This window comes from Macadamia integrifolia, unplaced genomic scaffold, assembly GCF_013358625.1.
Source record: "Macadamia integrifolia cultivar HAES 741 unplaced genomic scaffold, SCU_Mint_v3 scaffold2510, whole genome shotgun sequence".
Taxonomy (NCBI): domain Eukaryota; kingdom Viridiplantae; phylum Streptophyta; class Magnoliopsida; order Proteales; family Proteaceae; genus Macadamia; species Macadamia integrifolia.
In genome coordinates, this window is record NW_024868761.1 from 32,022 (window position 1) to 56,293 (window position 24,272).

The 24,272-nt window shown below is 36.3% G+C and overlaps 2 protein-coding genes across 2 annotated transcripts; both read left to right on the forward strand.

Annotated features, from left to right (window-relative positions):
* Window positions 1-7,486: 7,486 nt before the first annotated feature.
* Window positions 7,487-11,822, forward strand: LOC122066639 (wax ester synthase/diacylglycerol acyltransferase 4-like). Its single transcript, XM_042630468.1, has 5 exons — window positions 7,487-7,820; window positions 7,986-8,561; window positions 10,231-10,590; window positions 10,691-10,828; window positions 11,400-11,822. The coding sequence occupies exons 1-5, from the start codon at window positions 7,614-7,616 to the stop codon at window positions 11,544-11,546; spliced, it is 1,428 nt and encodes a 475-aa protein (XP_042486402.1). The 5' UTR covers window positions 7,487-7,613; the 3' UTR covers window positions 11,547-11,822.
* A 10,148-nt stretch (window positions 11,823-21,970) lies between these two features.
* Window positions 21,971-22,420, forward strand: LOC122066641 (protein GRIM REAPER). Its single transcript, XM_042630469.1, has one exon. It carries the CDS (start codon window positions 21,971-21,973, stop codon window positions 22,418-22,420), a length of 450 nt encoding a protein of 149 aa, XP_042486403.1.
* Window positions 22,421-24,272: the final 1,852 nt, after the last annotated feature.

A 24,272-nucleotide genomic window follows, 5' to 3' on the forward strand; every position in this document is an offset into this window, starting at 1 on the left:
TAACAATCTCCCCCTTTGGAGTTGTTGGCAACCACCTCATCACTAATACACTCCAAAGCTCTGATGGGTAACTCTCTCCCCCTTTGACAACAAGTATAAAGGGTGAAACCAATGGACCCCCTGAGTCTAATATGGGGGTAGCAACATCAAGCAACTTGCTCCCCTTCTCCTAATGCCCCTAGTGCTTGGGAAGAACCACCACTCCTAACTTTTGTCTGAGAAACTCAAACTGATCTTTGGGAAGTGGTTTAGTGAAGATATCAGCTACCTGCTCTGCTATGGGAACAAATTCCATTCTTCACCTTCCATCACTTTGTCTCTCAAGAAATGATACCGGATGACAATGTGATTCGTTCTAAAATGCATCATCAGATAAGTGTTGCCTCAACTGGATATACATCATCAACAATAAATTATAGTATACAACTGCTCAACTCATTAGCTTCCTATAATAAATCTCTGCATCCAATCAACATATCATTCTCTCTGTCACTAGTGCTAAAATATTTAACTCTATCAAAGTCAAACAATCACCATGATCACACAAAACTATACTCTGACAATTACCACTGAGATTGATACCAACTGAATCTCTGACCCATACTGATGCATAGAAAAGCTAATTGTTGTCTGCCATACTCACAACTGCATATCTCTGACCATCACTGACATCCTCAACTATTCTGCTCTCTGACTGACACTGAACTGCTTATCTGGTGATTGCTCCATCAAGATGCAAATACTCAAGAGAACTACACTAAGTTTTAACTGATGTCTCTAATCCAAGCACTAGTGCAAGAACTTTATTGTCATAATCTGAGTCCTGCTAGGGGCACTAATATCCATCTAGTGAGTTCCCCCATTCTTGTGCACCTAAGTACACCTAGTGCTTGGGAGGTGTGCCCACTCCTATACCTTGTCTAGGTGGTGTAAGAGTGGTGATTGTGACTGCACACATCTCTATGTGCTTCTCTCTCTAAACTAACTGACCATTTGCCTTGGTCCTATGCATTTGCTTCTCACCAGAAGCTTTTTTACTACTCTGTTTTCCTTTCTGCTCACTTACTGTCTTCTTCAGTCTCTACCTCTGTCCAACCAACCCAATTGTAGACCTCTCTGTTACCTTCCCAACTGATGGTCTTCCCTTTCTGAATCTTTCTTGCACAATTGTAGAACTGACATCTCCCTTTGTTTTCTAGATTCTGTTTATTGTTCTCAGCCTTTTGTATATCCTTCACGTTCCATACACTATACAAAGCCACCTAAGACTCACCACTAGATTGTGACTGATGCTTCTTAGACTACCTTTCATTGACTTGCTTCTATAACCATTTCTTAACTTTCTAGTTCTAGAGATCTGATAGTCTCTCTTCTCTTGTACAAGCTGAGAGGAGAGCACTGCCTTGTAATGTTTGGCCCATTGTCTATGATGGTGGCATCTAAGACATTCTACTAGTTTTTTGCCCAGTGGTGCTATGGGAATCCTCCCTCCATAGCTGAAATCTAATATAGATATACACTTTTCTCTCCTATGCCCATACCCACTGCACCTGTGGCAATACCCATGAAAATATGATTGCATCATTGGTGACTGCCTATGCAAGCTGGGTGAAGCATCACGTCTGTTAGTAGGAGCCATCTGACTCTGCCTAAGAATCATCAGCAGAGGTCTCTGATAACTAAACGTGTTGAACTTACCATGCTCAACTGGTCTTTGTTGGTAAACTCTGTTATAACCACCAACTTTAATTATGTTCCCTGTCTGGACTGTTTGTTCGCCTTTACCTTTACTTTTTCTATCATGTGGACTGCCTCCACATTGTGCTTGATGTGTAGGATATCTCATCTCACTACTGTGCCTCTTCTCTCTCTTACTCTGCCTCCTTTGAGCTCTCTTTAGTGTCTTTCCTATAGTCTCTTTGTGGTCTGATCTTAACAATCTCTATAGTTTTCCCTGATGACTCACCCTACTCTGTTATAGACCCAGAGCTAATAATGGTTAGTCTCTGACATCTTAAAGACTGAGCTAGATGTCTATTCATTTCAGCAACCACAAGTGGAATGACTGATTGTCTCCTCTGCAACTCATCAAACTGTGTTTGTAATGAAATGATCTCTGCTTTTAATTCGTTATTTAACTTCTCAAAATCATCTAAAATTCCATCATCTCTTCTAATCACTTGAGATTGCACATCTATTTTCTCTCTCAAGGCTAAGTTCTCAGACTCAAGCCTGATACACATTTCACTTTCCCTTCTCAGTTGATCTTCAAGAGCTTTTATAACCTGAGGGTCATTTCTAGACTCTGTCATCTGTGAGATACAAGAAACATCAAGCTCTGACAGTTATGCTCTCAACATGATGACTGCCTCTTCAAGGATTCTACATCTCTCATCTCTATTGATGACGTGTTTTTAATGCTGTAATAATGAATTTGCACTCATTTATATATATATATATATATATTCTCAAATCAATGCTGATTTCATCCTGAGTTGTAATAATATGTGCCTCAACACACTCAGATCCACTGATGTAGCACTCATCTGAACATCTGCTTTCAACATCTAATGTGGACTCTGATACAGCTGATTCACCTCCATATAGGAGGTGTAATCTCTCCCACATCGCCTTAGCTGATATACATAAACTAACTTTGACAGTCACACTGTCTGTTAATCTATCCAAAATGATCTCTCTAACCCTAAAGTCAATATTGGAGTCTACACTCCCATTAGCCACTGTACTCCATAGATCATACCCCAATGAACCAATAAGTGACTTCATCAACTTTCTCCAAAAGATAAAATCTGATCTATTAAAAATAAAAGCTTCAAAAGTAGACTTACTGACCCAAACACTTGATACCATCTTCAACCAACGGGAGCACTCTGAGCTATTTAAGCTGCCTCTAGAGCCCTAGCTCTGATACCAATTGTTGGGTCCTGGATGACACTGAGAGGGGGACTGAATCAGTGTGTCCAAAAACTTTTCCTCAGCTAGTTCTTTACCAGGTCACTAGCTAACGTGGCTTACTCTCAATCATAGTCTACTGATGCTCCCCAGAGCTACTATGTGAACTATTGATAACTTTCACTGTTGCACGAAACTTACTCACATAACATGTATTGCTGTTGAGAGCTGACTCACAAACCCCACACGACAATCACTGTCACATACACATAATTATATGTACATTCACACTGCACCACCAAGTAGTCAGGTCTACCAGATGTACACACCCATTCTGTAGGCATACACTTTAATCCACAATACAATACTAGCATACACAATCACAACACAAGAAATACGTGCTTCAGTCAGTTGCCTATATGCACAGAGTAATGTCCACTGTCGAGCTCAGTATTTACTTAATACTAATTATGACTGCACCCACAGCCAAGGGAACACATTCTCAGTTTTCACCCTTGACTTACAAAGGCTAGGTCTTCACCCCAATTTTTCCAAAATAACCTGAGAGGCCACACCCATAGTAGATATGTTTAAGTAGTGGTAACTACCAAGGAATGTACCGTCCCTATGTCCAGCACCCATTGAACACCAATTACATAGATAAGGTTAGGCTTATAACAATGCCCTACAATGATATCCCACATAGTATAGGTCTATGGCAATATAACCTAGCTAAGCATACAATGAAAATACATTAAACCAAAAGCACAGGTCAATGAATGTATAATAGCTTACAACTCTGTAATATCTATGATCACTGGTTTCCGAAGATGTGATCGAGAACTCTGATGGTCCACTAGAATCTTCAATCTCCCCTAAGTTGATGAAGAAATTGGAATCTTCAAGTGCACTGTAGAACCCAAATCAGTCTGTGTCTGAAACACTCTGGCAGTGAGTGTGTGATATAGATACTTTCCCTCTTCTTTCCTCTCCTTTCCTTTCTTTTCTTTTTCTTTCTTCCTTTGTGGAAGCTCACCCTAACTTCATCAAGGCACACCACTTCTCCTCTTCTTTCTTCTTTCTTTCCACTTCCTCTCTTCCTTTGTTAGAGCTCTAATAGCTCAATAATGGCTCACACAAGCATGAATGGACTTCTTCTCTCTTTTCCCTTTCTTCTTCGTCCTCTTTTATCTTCCCTTTCTTGGCTACCACCAATGAATCTTGCTACCTTGGCTTCCAGAAGCTTCCTAAGTCTCTAATGGAGGCTATGGATCAAGTACAAGAGATTATAGGTTTTGCATTCAAAGCCTAAGCCCTCTTTGAGCTTCAACTCAAATATTCGGCCACCTCTGTAACTCTCCTCTTCGTTTTTTTTTCCCCCTTAGGCATGTAGATCTCGGAGAGATAAAGACTCTCCAACTTGAATCACCTAAATCGAAGTTAAGATGAGGAAGATATGGCCATTTAAATTTGGACCAACCAGAACACTTAAAACGAAATCTTCAGAGGTTAGCGTCGGCTATGCCGGCGGTGTGCGCAACAGAGGCTAAAATCTGGCCGTAGATCTCATCAGAAAGTATTTCTAAATCTAAGACATCCGATTAAACCAACAGACAATAGATCTAAACCATAGGTTTTGAATTTTGATGATGTCATCATAACGTAGGCGCTGACATCATTAGAGGCGTTGTCGACCACGGATTTGCCACATCAGCACATATTCCGAAAGGTTGTCGGATTGCTTTCTAAAAGCCAAAATAGCTTACAGTCGTAGGATCAAAATCTATTAGATCTGATCCAATCAGATCTCTTGATATCCTTAGGATAGGGATCTATATTATGGTGCACATGCACAAGCACCATACACAATCAAGATTAGATCTGGTGAAGCGCCACACCACTACACTCGATGCACTCCACCAATGATGACCTTCACGCAGGCATCTTCAGCTCTAGAACCAGCGCACATCTTAGTAGCCACAGGATTAAAACCCTACCTATGTGGCACAATCCGAGCCTTTAATCAAGGATCAATTAACTCTTCTAAATAACAAATAAGCCCCTCCTTCTACAAACTTTAATGCCAAAACCCCTTATCAACTAGACCTTTAAAACCTTGAAATTACACAAAAACTCCTGAAATTTCAAAATTAAAATCTAGAAAATCCATCCAACACCGAGAGCATCTGTTGATTTTCTTGTTCGGATTTTCAAACCAGCTTAACGGAAACATATGTAACTTTTTCATACGATTTTCGATAGAGATGAAACGAAGTGCATTGGAACCATGACTGGACGCTCTACGACTTTCCAGAAGATTCGATCATCTGACTCAGCCATATAAAAAGATAAAAATGCCCCTAGTTTTTTTTAATGACGCATCTTTCTCATACAGAATCGGAATGCGATGAAATCAGAACCGTTGGAAAGATCAGATTTTTTTCGTATCATTACATGGAGATTACTTCTTTTATAAAATTTATCTTCAATGTCGAAACTGCCCTCGACTGCCACAAATATCGTAACTTCTTCATATGGTATCGAAATATGACAGAATCAGATGCACTGGACTAGATAAATTACAATCTATATTTTTCATGAGAAATGATCTTCCAAAAATATCATTTTCACTGTCAAAAATGCCCCCGAACGTAAATAGGCCAATTTTATCAGTTTTTTACCTAGAAACCCACACCACATACTAAGGATGTGTTAAACCACTCCATGCATACCAAGCGCTCTGTTATCTCATCGGTGACATTGGACACTGTCATGTCATCATTTTCATCCACGTCACCCAAATTGACCACGTTATCACTGTCTCGTGGTCGGGTTGCCAACAAGGACAACCATAAAGAACATCCTTGTGTGACAAAGATTCATCGAAGAGGATGAATCAATTAGTGATGACCTACTGTCATCATGACAACCGATTTCAGGTAAACAGAAAGGGAAAAGGTTAACACTTATATCTCACCAAGTAATATCGACAGTTATTAATAAAGAATGTTCTGTATTCCTATTTTCCCACATGTACCATGACCATTTTTTCATTTTCATAATTTAGTATCAAATAAATTTTGTGAAAAAGAAGGCTACCTGATCAAGTGAATCGTGCGCCCGGATGCAAAGGGGTTGAAATATCTCCCCAATCTCTTTGAAATACAAAATACCCATCCCTATTGATGCCTTTATATATCTCCTAATTGGCTCCCTATTGATTCTAGCCACACAATCAGATAGTGTTCTTATTTCGAACAATTATTAAAATATAATTGTAAGACTCCAGAAGCAATATTTATGTATGGAACAACATTTAGAAAGGACACTGAAGCAGCATTCAATCTTCGTAGGTGGGTGTGTCTTTTAACACCTTTGTGTTAGCTAGCTACATTTGGGCCAGGCATCTGAATCCCAAGAGTCAAACAGTGGATAGGGTTATGGGGTCAGGTTCATCTTGCAGCCAAACAGATCCGGCCCCAGCCTTTGAGAAAAATCAAAGTTCGCCTTTAGGATATGTTGGTCAATTCGCTTAAGTTATTAGGGTATTTGTGTCTTTGTCACGATCAACTTTGCGAATCATTCTAGGGTTTTGAACAGGATTTCAACATCGATACAGCTGATCCAACACCAATACTTAGAACCATGAATACCATAGAGTAGGCATTATTTATAGAATTTCAATAATACATATATTTATTTTAGCTATTTTAATTAATTGAAATATTGGTTGGTTAATTCAATAAACTTCTAACCCCCCCAAAAAAAAATCCAATAAACTTAAACCCATTTTTGCTAGGGCTGTCAATCGATTGGGCCGGGTCGAGCCGGGCCAAGCAGGTCTATGTTTTCGGACCATGACCTACCTATTTAAGGAATGAGTCGGTCTCGGTCAGTGTCATGTCGAGCTTGCTTAGGTTCTGAGCTTTAATCGAGCTTCTCTTAATCTAGTTAATCAGGCTATAATTAGGCCTTAAATGGAGTAATCTACCAATAAAGCCTTAAACGGTCTTTACTTTTCTTAGATTTAAAATATTTTTACTTATTTGGTTAAGTTATCAACAATTTTGAAAAGATCTTACACTTAATTACACTTAATAATTGATAAAAATATCAATATATACCTTATTCTATCCCAAAAAAAAAAAAAATCAAAATACCTATATAAACGATCGGGCTAAAGATGTCGGTCTGAGTTGAGCTTGTAAATGGGTCGGAAGGCCCATCGGGCTTATCCCTTGCACTATGTACTACCATTTATAAGCAGGCCAAACTTAAGCCTGACATGTTTATTAATCAAGCCGATTTGAGTCGAACAATAAACATGTCGGACTCAATCAGATCTACCGATGCGGCTTGAAATTGACACCCTTAATTTTTGCATAATATGATAAGAACCCTTGCCTTTTTGTAAATTGCTGATTGTGTCCCCGTACAGCTTTTTCGTTTTTTTCGTAGAATGTGGCCCCATACAGTGATGGTCGGCATATTAATGTGACAGCGATTACACCAATACCTACTTGATATTTAATGCATTGTTAAACTTTTACCGGTGTATCCATATATCATGTTTCCGTGTTTTTGGTAAAGGTATCATCTTCCTCTGATTAAAACAAAAACGTTTCGTTTATAAGTTAAGGGAGTCTCAACTTTCAGTTAGGCTCAGGCAGCATCAAAGGATTCAAACCAAACAGAATCAAATGGAATTCAAGGGAGAGAGAGCTGATGGTATGGAAGAAGTTTATGATGAACCAGTGAGCCCAACTGGCCAGTACTTCAACAGTTCAGTGCTCTCCATCTGCATCCTTGCCGCTTTGGAGTCTGACATCCCCATCGATACCTCACAGACCAACTTTTTGCTCAACACTCTTTTCATCCCAATCAACCCTCGTTTCTCCTCTATCATGGTAGTCTCTCTTTCTCTCTCTAGCTCATATTAATTTATATTGGAACTTGGGTAAAATTCATCTTTAAAAGCTAGTTATTAAGGAGAGAGTGTTCAAGTTCTTATAATCTCTATATGGACTATTCACTTCTGACGTGGGATTATTGCTTTCGTGGGATTCTCTTAGGTTAAAGACGAGCATGGTGTGAAACAATGGAAGAAGGTGGATGTGAAGCTGGAGGACCACGTTCATGTCCCTATCTTTCCAGATGGGTTATCACCGGAATCTTACGATGACTACTTACAAGAATATCTGTCCAAGATAGCCATGGAAAGGCTTCCACAAAGCAGACCCTTGTGGGAGATTCATTTGATCAAGTACCCAACAAGTAACGCAGCTGGGACTATAGTATTTAAGCTTCATCATGCACTGGGTGATGGCTTTTCACTCATGGGTGCCTTGTTTTCTTGCTTAAGAAGGGCTGATAACCCTTCTCTTCCTTTAACTTTTCCTTCATCAAAGCAGGGCAAGAGTTCTGATAGCAACAGAGACAGTTTCTTTAAGAAAGTGACTGGGTTTCTCTCAAGGTTCCTCTACACTACCTCTGACTTTGCCTGGAGCATTCTGAAGAGCAGTTTTGTTGAAGATGATCGGACACCAATCAGATCTGGCCATGAGTGGGTGGAGCTCCGGCCTATCAACATTTCAACTGTGACTTTCTCTCTGGACCAGATCAAACAAATCAAGGACAAGCTTGGTGGGGTAATGTTTCCTTTAACACTCAGCTTTGAGTAATGACAACTTAATTCGATATTAATTGGAATAATTAAGATTGAGCTTGCCATTTATTTTTTGGAAGACATATGCTTGTAAGGTGGAAGGTTTCGAGAATGGATCCGCGTTCACCTATACGTATATGTAGAGGCCAACACTTGTCTCACTTACGGTCATTTATGGGTTGATGATAGTTATTTACAGAAATAAAACGGATATGTGGGTGATGAGAATCTGACACTTGAGTTGGCAGATTAAGAGATTATTTTTTCAAGTCCCATCCAACTATCAGGATTAAGAGTTTTTTTTTTTTTTTTTTTTTTTTCTGTTTTTTCTGTCTGCCGGTGAAAGAAACTCAGGGTTTGTTTTTAATATATGGTATTGTTACTATTGAATTGAAACTTGGCTGTTACTTGGGTTGCAACCAAGTAACTCCAACATCCGGTACTAATTAGAGAAATAGAATCTCAAGGGTAGGGGCAAAAAAATTCACTTAAAATGATATTTTCAAACTTACGCTTAGGATTCCATTCCCTTGGGTGTTACCATGGGATCGCAGCTACTTGGCTACAACCCAGGCAATAACAAAAAAATTTCCATTATTTACTACTGCACTGGAGACTTCACATTTATTGGGAGTAATAAACAGAGGACATAATAAATTTTCTAGTGAATTTTGTGTGCAGGTCGTCCATGCTCATGATAAATATATAGATGGTAGTTTATGGAAAACTTTCCTCACTTAACTTTGTGCCTCTTAATGGGTTAATGGGGTTGACCACTAAAATTTTAAAATGGAAGAGTCAAGGACATGTTTAGAGATATAAATAAGGTGGACTCGTTCATTCTATCTAATGGTTAGAATGACTAAATCAATCCATCATGTAATAACATGAAGGATCTGGCTCCTCTCCAACGTGTTGGACGCTCAACGATGGGGCACTATAGATTAATAATGACCCACCTAAAAAAGTCTAGGACAAAATGATATATACTTAATTTGTTTATATGCTCATCCTTTTCATATGCAGCATTGATGATAGACATGGATAATAGGTAGTATTTTCCAGTGGTAAAATTAAGTTTGGAAAAAAATTCCTAAAAGTCTCTTGTAGAAATGTCTAGATTGAGCATATCACAAAAAGATTGTATTGCATCTCTGTGAGTCAAAGATGCTCCTACATGTCTTCCCATTGGTTTACAAATAAGCTAAACCCACGGGATTCTTGCACCTAATAGTTACATCATGAAATGAGGAAATCACCATCCACCAACCGATCTTGGTCGTTGCATGTGTTCAACATTAAAGGTACTGTTTTGTTGTAAGTTGGGATCTTTAATGCTTTTCTTGTGGGTGAGGTATAAGCTATTTAATGGCTATATATGCTCAACCATCCTTGTCTGCTAGAGGCCGAGGTGGCAATGATATATTAGATCCAAACATTACTTCTATCTGTCATATCATAAAGTCTTATATATCTCTAATGTTTCTTTCTACTTATCTTCTACTTGGCCCTACCTTGTATATTTATTTCCTTTGATCAATTGTTTTCACCATGAAGTCAACAATGGTCACTATCAGCTTCTAGGCTTAAGCTCATCTAGTGATTTAATTAAAAGTTTTGCTCATTCTTTCCTCTTAATTAAATTAATCCAGACTATTAATGATGTCATTACCGGGATAATATTCTACGGAACGCGGCTATACATGCAAATTTCGGGTCCTCAAGATTCTATCAATGCACATTCCACAGCATTGGTGCTGCTAAACACTAGGGTAATCAATAATTATCTATCACTTAAGGAGATGAGCAAACCAGATTCTAAGTCACCATGGGGGAACCAGTTCGGCTTCTTACATGTGTCGATTCCTGATTTGTCGGCGGATGTAGAAATGGCGAACCCTATTGATTTCGTCTACAAAGGACGAGAAATAATTCAGAGGAAGAGAGGGTCATTAGCAGTTTATCTCACTGGCAGACTATTAGAGATGATGAGGAAATTGAGAGGTCCTGAGGTAAGTGATAGTACATCATTAATAAGTAAATTTAGCTAATCTTTTAATACATTGTATATAAGTAGGATCTAATTATTTCTTCTGTTTTTTTTTTTCACAGACAACAGCTCAGTATGTCCATAGAACACTGAAGAACTCAAGCATGACAATCTCAAATATGATTGGGCCAATGGAACAAATGTCATTGGCTGATCATCCTGCTAGGGGTATGTACTTCATGGTGGTTGGAGTACCTCAGGTGAGAGAACTAAAACCTACTAGTGTCTCACAGTATAGGGGAGGGGTATTCATGGGCCGGCCCAATAAGTTAACTCAACCATTGAATTACTTTGCATTGTTTAAACAATAATTAAGCCCCAGCCCATGAACCCCTTTTCTTAAATGTCTACTTTGATAATTGTAGAAGGGTCTAATTCAAAATCTTAAAGTATATAAAAAAATCAAGAACCTAAACAAACCGATTGATATGAGACTATAATTTTAGAAATTTCAATATCTCAGTGTTTCCCCCTCACGTAGTACTCCCACTCACATGTAGCTTTGACATACTTAACTATATACATGGACAAGATAATTTAGAAAGCTCGGACGGGTCAACCTATAAGGCATTAAATAGAGACAGTTCCTCAACTATATAGACACCAAGGACTTGAATAAAGTAGCATGAAAATATAACTCTATAACTTTCAACATCTCAATAGAATTTTAATTATTTAAAAAAATAATAATAATTGTAATTTAGAAGTTCCTCTATTTATACTTGGCTTGCTTGTCTGTTAATACATGAAATGATTTGATTTGGATTGCAGAGTCTTACTATAACAATGGTGAGTTACATGGGAAAACTAAAGGTGGCAGTTGGAGTAGAGAAAGACTTCATAAATGAAAAATTGTACATTTCTTGTTTGGAGAAGGCTTTCACAAGGATATTTAAAGCAGCTGTCGTCAGTCCTTGACTTCATGAAGTTAAAGAGGAGGGGACCCTCAACAAAGTGTTCCAAACCTTTCAATACTTTGCACCCACAAACCTTCCATCAGAATTATTAAGTGGTTCCACATCAGGTCACCCTAAGTCCTTTAGTTTCTCTTCATTGTTGAATATGGGTTCTTTGCTTTTTCTTTTGTCCCATAATTTAGAAGCAAATAAATTATTGGTTTGTAGCACTCCTAATGCAATACCGAATGATGTATGATTATATCTGTCTTGGAAGAGTAGCTACTGATTTATCTCATCTCTGGATTGATAAATGTTTAGAATTTTATAATTATTTTTCAGAAAGTAAAAAATGATGGAAAACTTTTGAGTGTGGATCTCACATGTAGTTTTCCCTCTTCATTTACTTAGAAAGTTAAAAAAGAGACGGAAAACTTGTGAAGCGGATCCATATGCTATGAATTGTGTTGACAAAGAAAAAGAAAAGGAAGAGAAATGAAGGAATAAACATCTTTTAGTGGAGTGAGATTTGATGGGAGAATAAAAAAAATGGAGGTCAGGTTGAGAGGGATTCCATGGGGGGAGAAAGGAAAAGAGAGGAGGAGAGAGATTAACACAATTAAATTTTCCCATAATTAGTGACAAATTGGTAGGACTTTGTAAGTGAGTGGATTTCATTTAAAAATAATGAATTGGATAAGAAAAAATTATTACATCACTAATCGAGAAAAAATGCATTTAACGAAATTGATAAATTTCTCACCCCATATTAATACACTTATATTTATGATAATTTATGAGATATAAATACAATTTTCCACTTTTTAATGTCAAACAAAATCAGGGCCTTAAATTTAATAAAAAGTTGATGCTGATATCAAAGGCTTAGGGAAAGAAGGATTTGTACTGTACTTGTTGGCACGATTCTCAGTACACATCTGAAATGATCAACCTTAACCTGGGCTAGGTTAGAGGGGCCAGAACCAAACATGATAACGTACTCTCAAACCATCCCATGCCATTGGATGAGATAAAAGACAATTGTGATATTAAATCATTTAAAAAAATAATAATAATAATAAAAACTGATTTTTTAAAAAAATGTGTAAAATCGTACTATTTGAGTCAGGGTCGGGGTCCTCCCCACATAGGGGTGTCAATTCCTAAATCGAACTGGTAAAACTGTTGTGGATTAAGTTGATTGAACTCATATCAAACTGAATCGAAGGCTTATTGGATTGGTTTTAGTTTGGCATATTGTAATCCTCTTAACAAATTGAACCACACTAGAAACTAATTGGATCTAAAACCAAATCAAAACCAATTTAAAAACCAGACTGAAACCAAATCAAACCAGTAAGAAACTGAAAATAGCCCAAAATTCATTTTAAAAATCAAAATTTGCATAGGTATGTATGGAAAATCAAATCCAAATCGATCAAAAAATTGAAACCAACCCGATTACAAACCGATACAAAAAATTGAACCGAAATCAAATCAAACTGGTAAAAAACCAAAAACAGCCCAAAATTCATTCAAAAAAAAAAATCAAAGTTTGCATAGGTCTGTATGGAAAACCAAACCCAAATCGATTAAAAAACTTAAACCAACCCGATTACAAACTGATACAAGAAATCGAAGTAAAACCGAAACCAAACCAATTACATACTAATACAAGAAACTGAAATAAAATCGAAACCAAACTGCACCAAAACCGAAACCAAAATTTTCTGATTAATATGATTTCGATTTCATCATTCCCACATTGAAACCGATTCAACCCAAATCGAAACTAGGCCAAATCGGACCGTTGATACCTCTATCCCCACATGGGTAGTTACCAATGCAATGAAATCTCTTGTGTATAGCCGTGTCAATTAGGATGGATATTCTGCTTCATTTGTAACTACCCATGTGGAGAGGCACCCCACGTGGATAGAGAATCTGGACTCACCGATACAAGCCATTCCATATTGATATTGTATTGGGATTGGGAGATACCTTCACCTATACCAATTACCAAAACCTACTGGGTGTCTTTTTGAAAAAATGGAGAATTTACTATCACTCTCCTACACTAGCCTATATTTATTAAAATTTCCCTATCTTTTACTCTCATTTTTAACATCCCCTGCTCTTTTTAAATACCTAGATTAACCCTCATTTTCACCTATGACCTATTACACTTTTTATCACATTGATTAGCTCAAAACATGATTTGAACTGAACCACCTACAAGTTTTGACTCATCCAATTAATCATCAAGGATATTGATATAGTTAATGTGTCCTTAAAGATATTATTTATTTGTTATTATTATTTATTTTGTCTCATACAATCATCAAGGATGTTGTTTATTTATTTTATTATTATTATTATTATTATTATTATTATTATTATTATTATTATTATTATTATTATTATTATTATTATTATTATTTTGGTATTATCCATTATCACAAATTTAGCAATCTATTTTCTTATTGGTATCGGTCTCAATCGATACTAATTCAAATTAGTAATCTCAAAGTTACATTCTCCATTAGGGTTGTGACATATGGTTTTAGAGATTAAAAAAGAATAAGATATGTGTGGTACCCGATTGGAACATATGATACCGATATTGATATAAATCGAATACAAAATTATTCTTTTTTGAATTTGCAATATCCTTAATGATTGGATGAGACAAAAGTTATTAGTGGTTTGGTTCAAAACATGGTCTGAAGCAATCAATTTGAAAAAGTGTAATAGGTCATAGATGAAAAAGAGGGTTAATCTAGGTATTTAAAAGAGCAGAGGAAAAAGAGATATAAAATAAAAAACATAAGAATATCAGAAAAAAAAAGTAAAAGATAAAAAAAAAAATTAATAAATATAGGCCAAGTGTAAGAGAGTGAAAGAAAATTACCCGAAAAAAATTCCATTGTTTGTTGCTACACCAATACCCTCATTGGGTATCCAAATTCCAAAAGTGACGCAGGTCAGCTTGGCAACCACACCGGCGAGGATATGTTGGTCAATTCATTTCAGTAGAGAGGGTTAATATGTCTTTGTGAAAACCAATTTTCGCGAATCTGGTCTTGAGCGAGATCCAACGGCTCCAATTATGTGTAGGGTTTTGAAGCTAAGCGCTATAACTATAAATCTCTAGCCTCTGGAACTTTACCCTTGTTAGTCTCTCGACTTCTCGACGTTCCTAATTTTCTTCTTCTTCTACCTTTCGTTGCTTATTTGTTTTCTGGCTTTGTTTTGTTTTTTCTGAGATTTAAGTCTGCAAGAGAGTGTTGGTTTTGATGATGAAAGAAATGGAGAGTTGATGATTACTCTGTTTTCAAGTGATCCAATTAATATCTCTTCGCTACGTTCTTTCTGAAATCCCCTTCCTCATTTCTTTTTTCTTTTTCTTTTACTTCTCTTTTTGGGTAATGGAGTTCTTATGATGATGACATAAAACCTGGAGATAAGATGATGTTGATTCGAGAAATACGGCCATCATCTCAATCAAAAATTTTATTTTTTCATAGTTTTCTGCCGAAATGCATCAATTGAACCTTTGGGTTTTTTTTTTTTTTTTTCTATTTAATTGTTGAAAAGATTTTCCTTCTAAATTTAACTTTAATTCAGAGAGAGAGAGAGAGAGAGAGAGAGAGTGCCCGCCATAGCATATTTCGTATGAGAGTTTAGATGTCATTCACCAAATTTCAATTTTTTTTATTATCCTACACATTCACACTCTAGTCTTCTCTCTAATGCTTCCCATTGGGCTTATCTGATCATTGTAGAGGATGCTTCGTATATAGCTTTCTTTTGTGGGTTTTTTTTTTATTAGAAGAAAAAGAAACACAATACCAAAACAGCATACTCAGCTGTGTACAGTTTTTTTAGTCATTGCCTCGTAAAGCAGTTTACCTTAACACATAAAATAGGTTTAAACCAAAAAGTGATCTAGTTTTAAGTGGGGAGGGATGGTGATTCATGGTCAGAAAGTAATTTGATTTCTTGTCATCAAAAGTTCTAGTTTTTCCTCATCATTCCAGATTTCATTCCACCTCACCTGTTGTTTAAACCTATTTTATTGATCTTTATTGGGGTGAAACAGGGTTGGATTGGATTAACCTTTATTGATCTATTTCTGTCATTCATATTTTATATATTAAAAAATTAAAAAAAATATATATATATATATCAATAGGAACCCTAAATTATTAGGATCCAACCAGAAAGAAACTACATTTCCTAAGCCTAGGTTTACCCGGCCCAAGCAACTACTGCAACTCACTCATTTACCCTGTAGCTCCGTTCACACGTTCGTAGCTCCAGTTTGACTTAAGCTACGAGCTCTTGCATTGTTGCCTCAATACCTTTCTATCAAGGGCTTAAAGTAACAAGCTACTTTTCTATTAATAAGCAATTTCCTTGTGATAACAACCCAATATCAATCAACTATTATAGAAATAATTAAAATTCATTGAAAAAGAAAAAAAAGGGTGATTCACATCAACCTACGTTTGCCCAAATTACGTCATTCCCCCTAAAAAACAAAAAATTATATTTAAATCCATCCAAACTAACATCATGAGAGGTGTTATTTTTTTAAATGGAAAAGATAGTTTTACCCTCTCTTCTTCTTCTTTTTCTTTTGACACCGGTGTCGAGATTAACGGCGACAGGAGCCAAGGACTGTGGAAGAGAAGGATAGACCTTGAAAGTCTACTTGTCAAAATCATCATCCTTAGTTCCGTCTCCAGCGATGTTTTGATGATGCAGAGATTTTAGAACTCTACTCCCGGAATATGAAGAAGGGTAAACAACCATCATAAAAGGAAAAAAGGTGTTGAAGCTTTTTGGTTATATGATCAGTAATTACTTCGGCTTTGATATGGTTTCTATTTGTTATTGAAGTTTGGCTTTTGATATGGTCTCTATTTGTTACTGGAGTTACTTTGTAGGACTACTTCAATAGTCAATTAGATTTCAAATTACTTATTCCATGGGAAAGTTTGAAACTACGGTTTGGTGTGATTGTCATTCAAAACTTGTGTGATATGGTTTGAGAATGTTATGGATTTTCTCGCTCGAATTTATACACGTTCTTCCATTGATCGGATCTGTAAGAAAACTTACAGAATCAAACATTGATTTCCATTTTTCTCCGCCAGCATTCCCACCCTGCACTTAACAAATCTCATAAACTAATTGACGACAGAAAGCACCGAAATGAACGAAGAAACAGGCTGAAGGACTACCAAAAGCTGCATTTAAGCAAAACATTAGACTTTCAAAACTTACAGCAAAAATGGATTTGTTATCAGGAAAGTTCTCTTTATACATCTTCCGGAACTCCTCCCTGCCGTTTGCATCATCAAAGAGACAAAATAAAATCGGTCTACAATTGAACATAATATGCAAATCTGATGGATCACTTCGTTACATAGCGATAGGAATTTGATCTAGGCAAAGACAAACTAACATGAAAACAACAATGAGGGTGGGTTTAAATGTAATTTTTCTATTTTCAAGAGGGATAATGTAATTTGGGCAAACGACAGGGGAAGTTAATGTAAATCTCCCAAAAAAATAAAAGAGAAGTTGCATGAACATGTTTGGGTTTAAAAATAGTCACCTGTAAAGCATCGGATTGGTATGTAAGACCATCCAAAATTCTACCTAATGTACAATGATGTGCGGGTTTGTTTTTCAAGTCCAACAATGACTTGACTCCCATGCTTCCATAACTTAGAACAGTTATTATAAAAATGCTGTTTTTCAGGTTTAAAAATGACTTGATTCCTATGCTTCCATAAGTAATAACAGTCACTATAAAAATGTTGAAAAGAAACCACTTTATTTCTTGGGAAGTTATTAGAATTACAAAAGTAGATGAAGGTGATCAGTTCTGAGTCCCAAGAGACCTGTAGCCCATATTCTTCTTGAAAAATCGCTTGTAAAGAGGACATGTCAAGTAAAATCACATGTAATGAGGACGTGCCAAATAGTCCCATGATGGTTGTGGCACAAACCACAAGTGGAATCAATGTCCACTCATTTTTGCAAGATGTCTTTTGTGTGGATTCCTTCAAGTGCTATTATTCTTCAAAAGACGATCTTAAATTTCGGATGAATTTTCATAAAAAACATCACCATTGTCAGCATGGAAATAAGCAAGTATACTTGCTACAACATCCATTAGAATTACTCAAAAACTTGGCAACTATTTTAGTTGTGAGATACCCCTCTATTAACCAAAGGGGGTAGCGCAGTTAGTGAGCAACAAACTTGGTACGAGCCGTAAACTCGAGCGTTCTAAGTTCAACTCCCACTAAGCACACCTTGGGCCACTCACACGGGGGGGTGTTTAGTGCTCTTTACTACTTTCAGTGAAAGTTGAATGATTCTCATTTAACCCCGGTATGACTCGGTCCATGTAATTGTGGGGTCAATATGGGCCCGCAGAACTAGTCAGGCTGAAGGCCTGGATACCAAAAAAAAAGACCCTCTAGTGAAAGATGGCACCACCATCAATCAAATTCAAGTGATATAGGGATTTAGAGAAAGTTTCCATTGACCAGTGAGATTCATTGTGCAATCCAAGGGTCCAAATATCCCATGCCTTCACCCACCCACCCACCCACTTAAGCAGCCTTGATTGCGTATAGTGAATGTTCAATGTGGGTATAGGGAAATGCGGCGGTCCTTTATATTTACCCTTTCAAAAAAAAAAAAAATTTTTTTGAAGGGGTAAGTGGTTCTCAATCTAGGAGCATAGTTTACACTAGCAATCCTTGTGTTTATTTCTCTCCTCCGTAAATAAGGGATATGGCAATCCTTATTTACGAAAGAGAGAGATGGAGCACTAAGAGAGTTTTTTTTTTTCTTTTTTTGGGTTAATTCTCAAAAGTGATTTTAGAGTATATCTATATGTGTTTGTCCACATGTACATTGACCATGGTTCTAAGTATTGGTATCGGATTGGCCATAATGATCTGAATCAGCCATTGGTATTGGTTTAGGGGGTAAATCGTAACAAAAATGTACATTATTTAAATGTGCATTTTTTATTAAAAATAAGGGCAAAAGTGACCGATCCAATCTAGATCAATATCGATAGCGATAACTAAATCCTTGACATCGATCCTAAACTTTTTGAGCCAAAATAGTTAATGATATAAGCATCCCTATCATCTTTTTACTCTTCGGTTGTAAAACCACATGGGTAAAATTCATCAATATCTATTCTATAGGATTTTAAGTTTAAAATTATTTAACTATATCTTATAATTATACTGGATACCCTGTATAGTTTTTCTCAGAGCATATTTCTCTACACCCTATTCACGAAACTGTTACATCACCCCTCATTGATGCATTCCCTTTATGCCACTTGCTCAGAGTAAGGGTTCGATTTGGTTCTAGTTTTTTTGTTCAGTTTCGTTTTGATTTAGGATGCAATATGTGCAGACCGAACTGAAACCAAATAATTTTCATAATCACAAAACAAAAAAATCGAACTGAATTTGATTTCATTTTGTTTTATTTGGTTCCTACTTGGTTAAAATTCGGTCTAGTGAATTAACATACTAAAACAAATATAGTTAGGAAGGAAATTACAACCCCACGATGTCAAATCTAGTAGCTTTCAATCATTTTTACATAACAAGGTCCGATTAAATTCATAATTAAAAAACTTCATAAAGACAACATAAACACTCTGAATATCAAATATCTTCGAAATACTCCAAAGCTGATTAAAAATTAAGGAAGGACTCAAGCCCTCCTAAATAAGGAGAAGTGAGGATAGTTGATAGATGGAGATAAAAGGTGAAAGAAATGAAGTGAAAACACAAACCTTAGGACCTCTTATTTCCTGAGTACTCTATTTATTATATATTTATGGAAGTATTCCTATATACTTTTTCCTTTCCTACCATTTTATATGATTGGTGCCGTATCTACAAGTGACGTATTAGGATTCGGGTAATAAATCCTCAATAACTAGCCATTAAGGAGAGCATGCACAAATCCTTATAAACCCTCACATCCAACATGAGATTGTTGTATTCCATTTTAGCTATCTAATGAAATACCATTAATAATCTGCTTGGCTGGTGTCCCCTCGATGGTCATGAAAAAGTTACAAGTCATTACCTCATTTAAAATACTTCATGAGAGTGACGTGACCCAATTTTGTTTTAATGTTGATGCCAACCTTTCAATCCTTTATGTTCTTTTTTCCTAGTTTGGATCCATGTAGTCGATACCATCAAGTTAGGTAAAGTTATGATTGTTGTTGTAAACCTTTCAATCATTTTCACATGCCAAGTTTTCAGTTGAAGATGATAATAGTCTTTGACATTTTACGCTTCTCTTCTTATTTCGCAACCATTAATTTCCATTATATCACTAGAGAATCCAACTTTGTTGTTGATTCTTTAGTCAAAATGGTTAGATTACTTTCGTGCACAATTATTTAGTCAAATTCCACTTCATGACTGATAGAGCTATGTGACATAACATTTATGGTTTCCACACCATCTAATGAATAGTTCTTTCCCTACCAAAAAAATAAAATAAAAAATAGTAGTCAATGGCTCACTATGTATTAAAATATGGTTTAGAGCTTCTTAAGATAGATTTTTCTTTTTCTGATCACTGGCACAAGGAATCCAATAAATTTACACGACCAAGCTGGGACCGGACCATTTAATGGTGTCTAAAATATCAACTTTAACACACATGGAATCTGTGTCCAGAGTCCAGACTTTGGAGTTTTTTTTTAGGTAGAATGGAGAAGTAGATAACAGTCAGGAGGCTCAAACTCAAGACCTTCTGATGAACACGGGCTTTTTGTGTACCACAGCTTACCAAGTACATTAGATAGTTGTTGTTAACTATCCCTCCTTCATACTCCAGCACCACACTCGTTCTTCCTGTAGCTCCCCACTATAGCTCATCCCCAACTCCAAAGATGAAATCAAGTTTCTCCATATTATTTTGCTCAAATTTTGAATGCAAGTCAACCCTGAAAGAAGAAAGTAGGAACCAGAAACCCACTAATTGCATACCTGGACAATTGGGGGCTACCGGAGGAGAGATTGTGGGGCTAGAGTTGCAGAGAGGGGTTTGGGGTCATGGATGGCTACTTGGAAGGGTTATGGGGCAAGCCTATTAGGACAGATAGTGTTACTTAAATAGAGTAGTAATTTTAAGAATTTTAAAATACCAGGAGAGAAGAAGAGGTGAAACTTTACTTTTACCGGGGAATAAAAAAAAAACTAAAATTTCAAAGGAAAGGACTTTGAGTAAATATAGGGCGAGAATAGGAAAGTGATTGTAATTACTCTCAACTAAAGATGTGAATTTGTAATCGAAATCATTTATTGAAATCGAATCGATCCGTTTACACCGAAACCTCAAAACCGTTTATTAAATAGTGCGGTTATGGTTTCAAGTTTCAAGCCGATAAGCTAAACGGGTCGGGTTAGTTTTAACCGCCGAACCCGTTGGTTTCAAACCAAATTGAAACCGTTTAAAACCGTTTAAACTTATCCGATTAAGCCATATAACAATTAAATAAAGAAGGGGCAGTAATCCGTATAACAATTAACAATTAAATTAAGTGTCCATCCTGCTTTGGTATGATTTATTACAATTCAGTTCAAGTTTAGGCTTTAGATCATGAGCTTATAATCCATATATGTTATACTATATTATTATGTTATCATAGATGGGGTGTTTTGGCTAAATCACCTGTCATTTTAATATTTTATGTTGTAAAAGGCTGGATTTGAATGTTGTATGATATTAGTTCTAAATGTTTGAGAATGACCATGCAAAGAAAAAGCACTAAATTATCAAATTAAGACATACCGTCGTTAATATAGAATCTCTTATTTGTGGTTACCAATTATTTTTTGATAAGCTTATGATCTTTAGTTTAGAGATGGCTGCAAGTTATAACAAATCGATTGTGAACCGTTTTACAAACCGTATGGAATAAACCGAAATCGAAACCGTTTAACACCGTGAAACCGACATCGTTTAGAAACCATGGAAACCGAAACCATTTACTAAGCGGTCACGGTTTCAGAAAGTGGAACTGTTTAGTAAATGGAACGATTATGGTTTTAGTCAAATAAATGTGAACCGTATCGATCCGCACCATTTAAATCAAAACCGAACCAATTAACACCCTTGCTCCCAACAAAATTCTATATGATTTTTTAACATCTAAGTCCCAATGTATGATCGAACTCAAAGAAGGACTGATGTTTTTAGCTCATGGAAGTTAGAATCTAGGCTCTAGGGGCGCTCCAATATATTTACTTGATTTAAGTTGACTTGGACTTTATGGCGGGTAATTAAGATTTAGAAAGCTCTGCAACTCTCCATTTTGCATGTTCAAATAGCCATTACCTACTTTAATTAGCTCAAAGAAAGAGAAAAATGGCTACCACTCTTCTCAGCTGCATTCTTTCTTTCAGCATCATTGCTTTGATCCTAATCTTATCAAACCCTCACCTTACTCTGTCTATGGATTTCTCAACCGATATCGTCCACGATGAAGACGGCGAAGATCAGTATTTGGTAGACAGTACTCAGTCTATGATCAAGATCAAGAAGGGTGCACATTGCAATCCCTTCACTAATAACATCTGCAATGGGATACAAGTGAACAATGGCACAGGTCTTCTCCATTGTTGCAAGACACATTGTACAAATATACTAAGTGATCAGAATAACTGTGGAAGGTGCCAACACAAATGTGGATTTGGACAGAGATGTTGCCATGGGAGGTGCACCAATGTTTCATTCAATCCTAATCACTGTGGTAAGTGCAATAGAAAGTGCTTTCATGGCATCAAGTGTGAGTTTGGAATTTGTGGGTATGCTTAATTGATGTGTTTTTTGTAAGAATCTTGTAATAGTTGAAGTTGAGTTTTGGGGTAAGAATTATCTCAAATTTCAATTTTATTGAGTTGGGTTACTATATTTCAATTCTATATCTATATTATTATAAGAGAGAATAAGGTGTGGATGATGATACCAACTTAAATCTTTCTGTTCTCTTTGAGTTTTTGTGTTCAATGGGGTGTGTGGGTATGTATAGTAAGTCACCATTGCTACTTCCTTTTCTTGGTTGATAATGTAGTAGGAACTTCATTTCCTGTTTCAAGTCTCTTTCCTCTTCTTACCTGTTTTTGTAACACAGTAATGTATTAGATATATAGATGAGCTAAAGATTGAAGTGTGCTTCATAAGATGGTCATCTTTATGCAGCATTAAACTTATGTAACAAAAGCTATGCATGTCAATCAAGTAGGTGATTTTGGATCAGCTCTTGGGATTTCGGGTCATTTTACTCTCTTCCAAATAGTAGACTTTTCAACCATTTTTTATCGTGCTAGTGTCCCCAGAAATTCTTGAATTTCTTGCAATATGAGATTGAATGTCATAACTCTTATTTGTATGAGTTTATTCTTCCTTTAATATTAAGTGGTTGGAAAAATGGGAATGGGGGTGATTAGGGATGTAAACGGATCCATAACACTTTGTATCTACATTCAAACTCTTTCGAATGGATTCAAATAGTTTTCATAAACTAACTTTTTGAATGTGGATTCTCTTAAATGGATATAAACACAAATTGAATATGGATTTTCGACTATCCATTTATATCCCTAATGGAGACTGGAGAGTGGATTCATTAGTCTAGAGAGGGTGGTGCTACAATCTCATTATCTACGTTGAGCTGCGGTAGAGAATGGGAGAAGAAGAAAATTCAAGATAACATGGTGGGGGCTGAATCCACTACCTCACAGGATAGATGTCAAGTGTTATGTCCAAAATTACATAAATGTATTTTGGTATTATAAAATAGGGAGAGGGTTGGCCACATCACTAGGTTTCCTGGAGTTAGAGGCTCAACTTAAAGGGGGTTGGGATGCAAGGGGCATGGGCGTCACATTCCAAAGGAGGGTGGGAGGGAGTTAAACAGGCTGGGCATGTAGCCCGGTAGCATGACCAGACTTTTCTTTATAAAATTGTTATTTAATCATATTTTTATATTTGGACCTAAAAGGATCAGATAACGTTTGTCTAAAATTAAAATATTTGTATCCGAATCCAATTAGCTTTCCTACGAATTCATATAATTTCTGAAAACCAATTTTTTTAATACGAATTTCCCTAAACAAATATAAAATCAAATCAAATATGAAATTTCAACTGTGCATTTACATCTCTACGATGACGGGTAACATATGAAATCTGATAAGGTGGTTCATTTGTCTAATTAAGGTATGTTTTGCTATATTCCCCCCACCCCTTTTTTCAATTTTTTTGTATTATTTATGGTCCGATCTACTCCATTTCATGCTTTAATTTCTCCAGCTGTATACAATAATAAGAGGTTTGATAAACTTAAAAAATAAATAAATAAAAAGATGTCAGGTTTGACCATGAAGTATATACATTGGCCTGGGGAATACTATGGCCAGATTTCCAGTTTGGTGGTTATTATATATTCCTCTTTACCAAAAAAAAAAATTTTATTATATATTCTTAACTACCAGCCCTTCCTCAGAATAAAATAATAAAATAATCATTCTTATTTATTCTATATCATGTCCCGATCCCTTCCCCCCAAAAAGAAGGGAAATTAAAGGGAAAAAAAAAACTCTATTTCTGCCTTTGTTTATATTCTACCTAGGACCTTTTGCTCTCTCAGCATCTACCTTTTGTATCA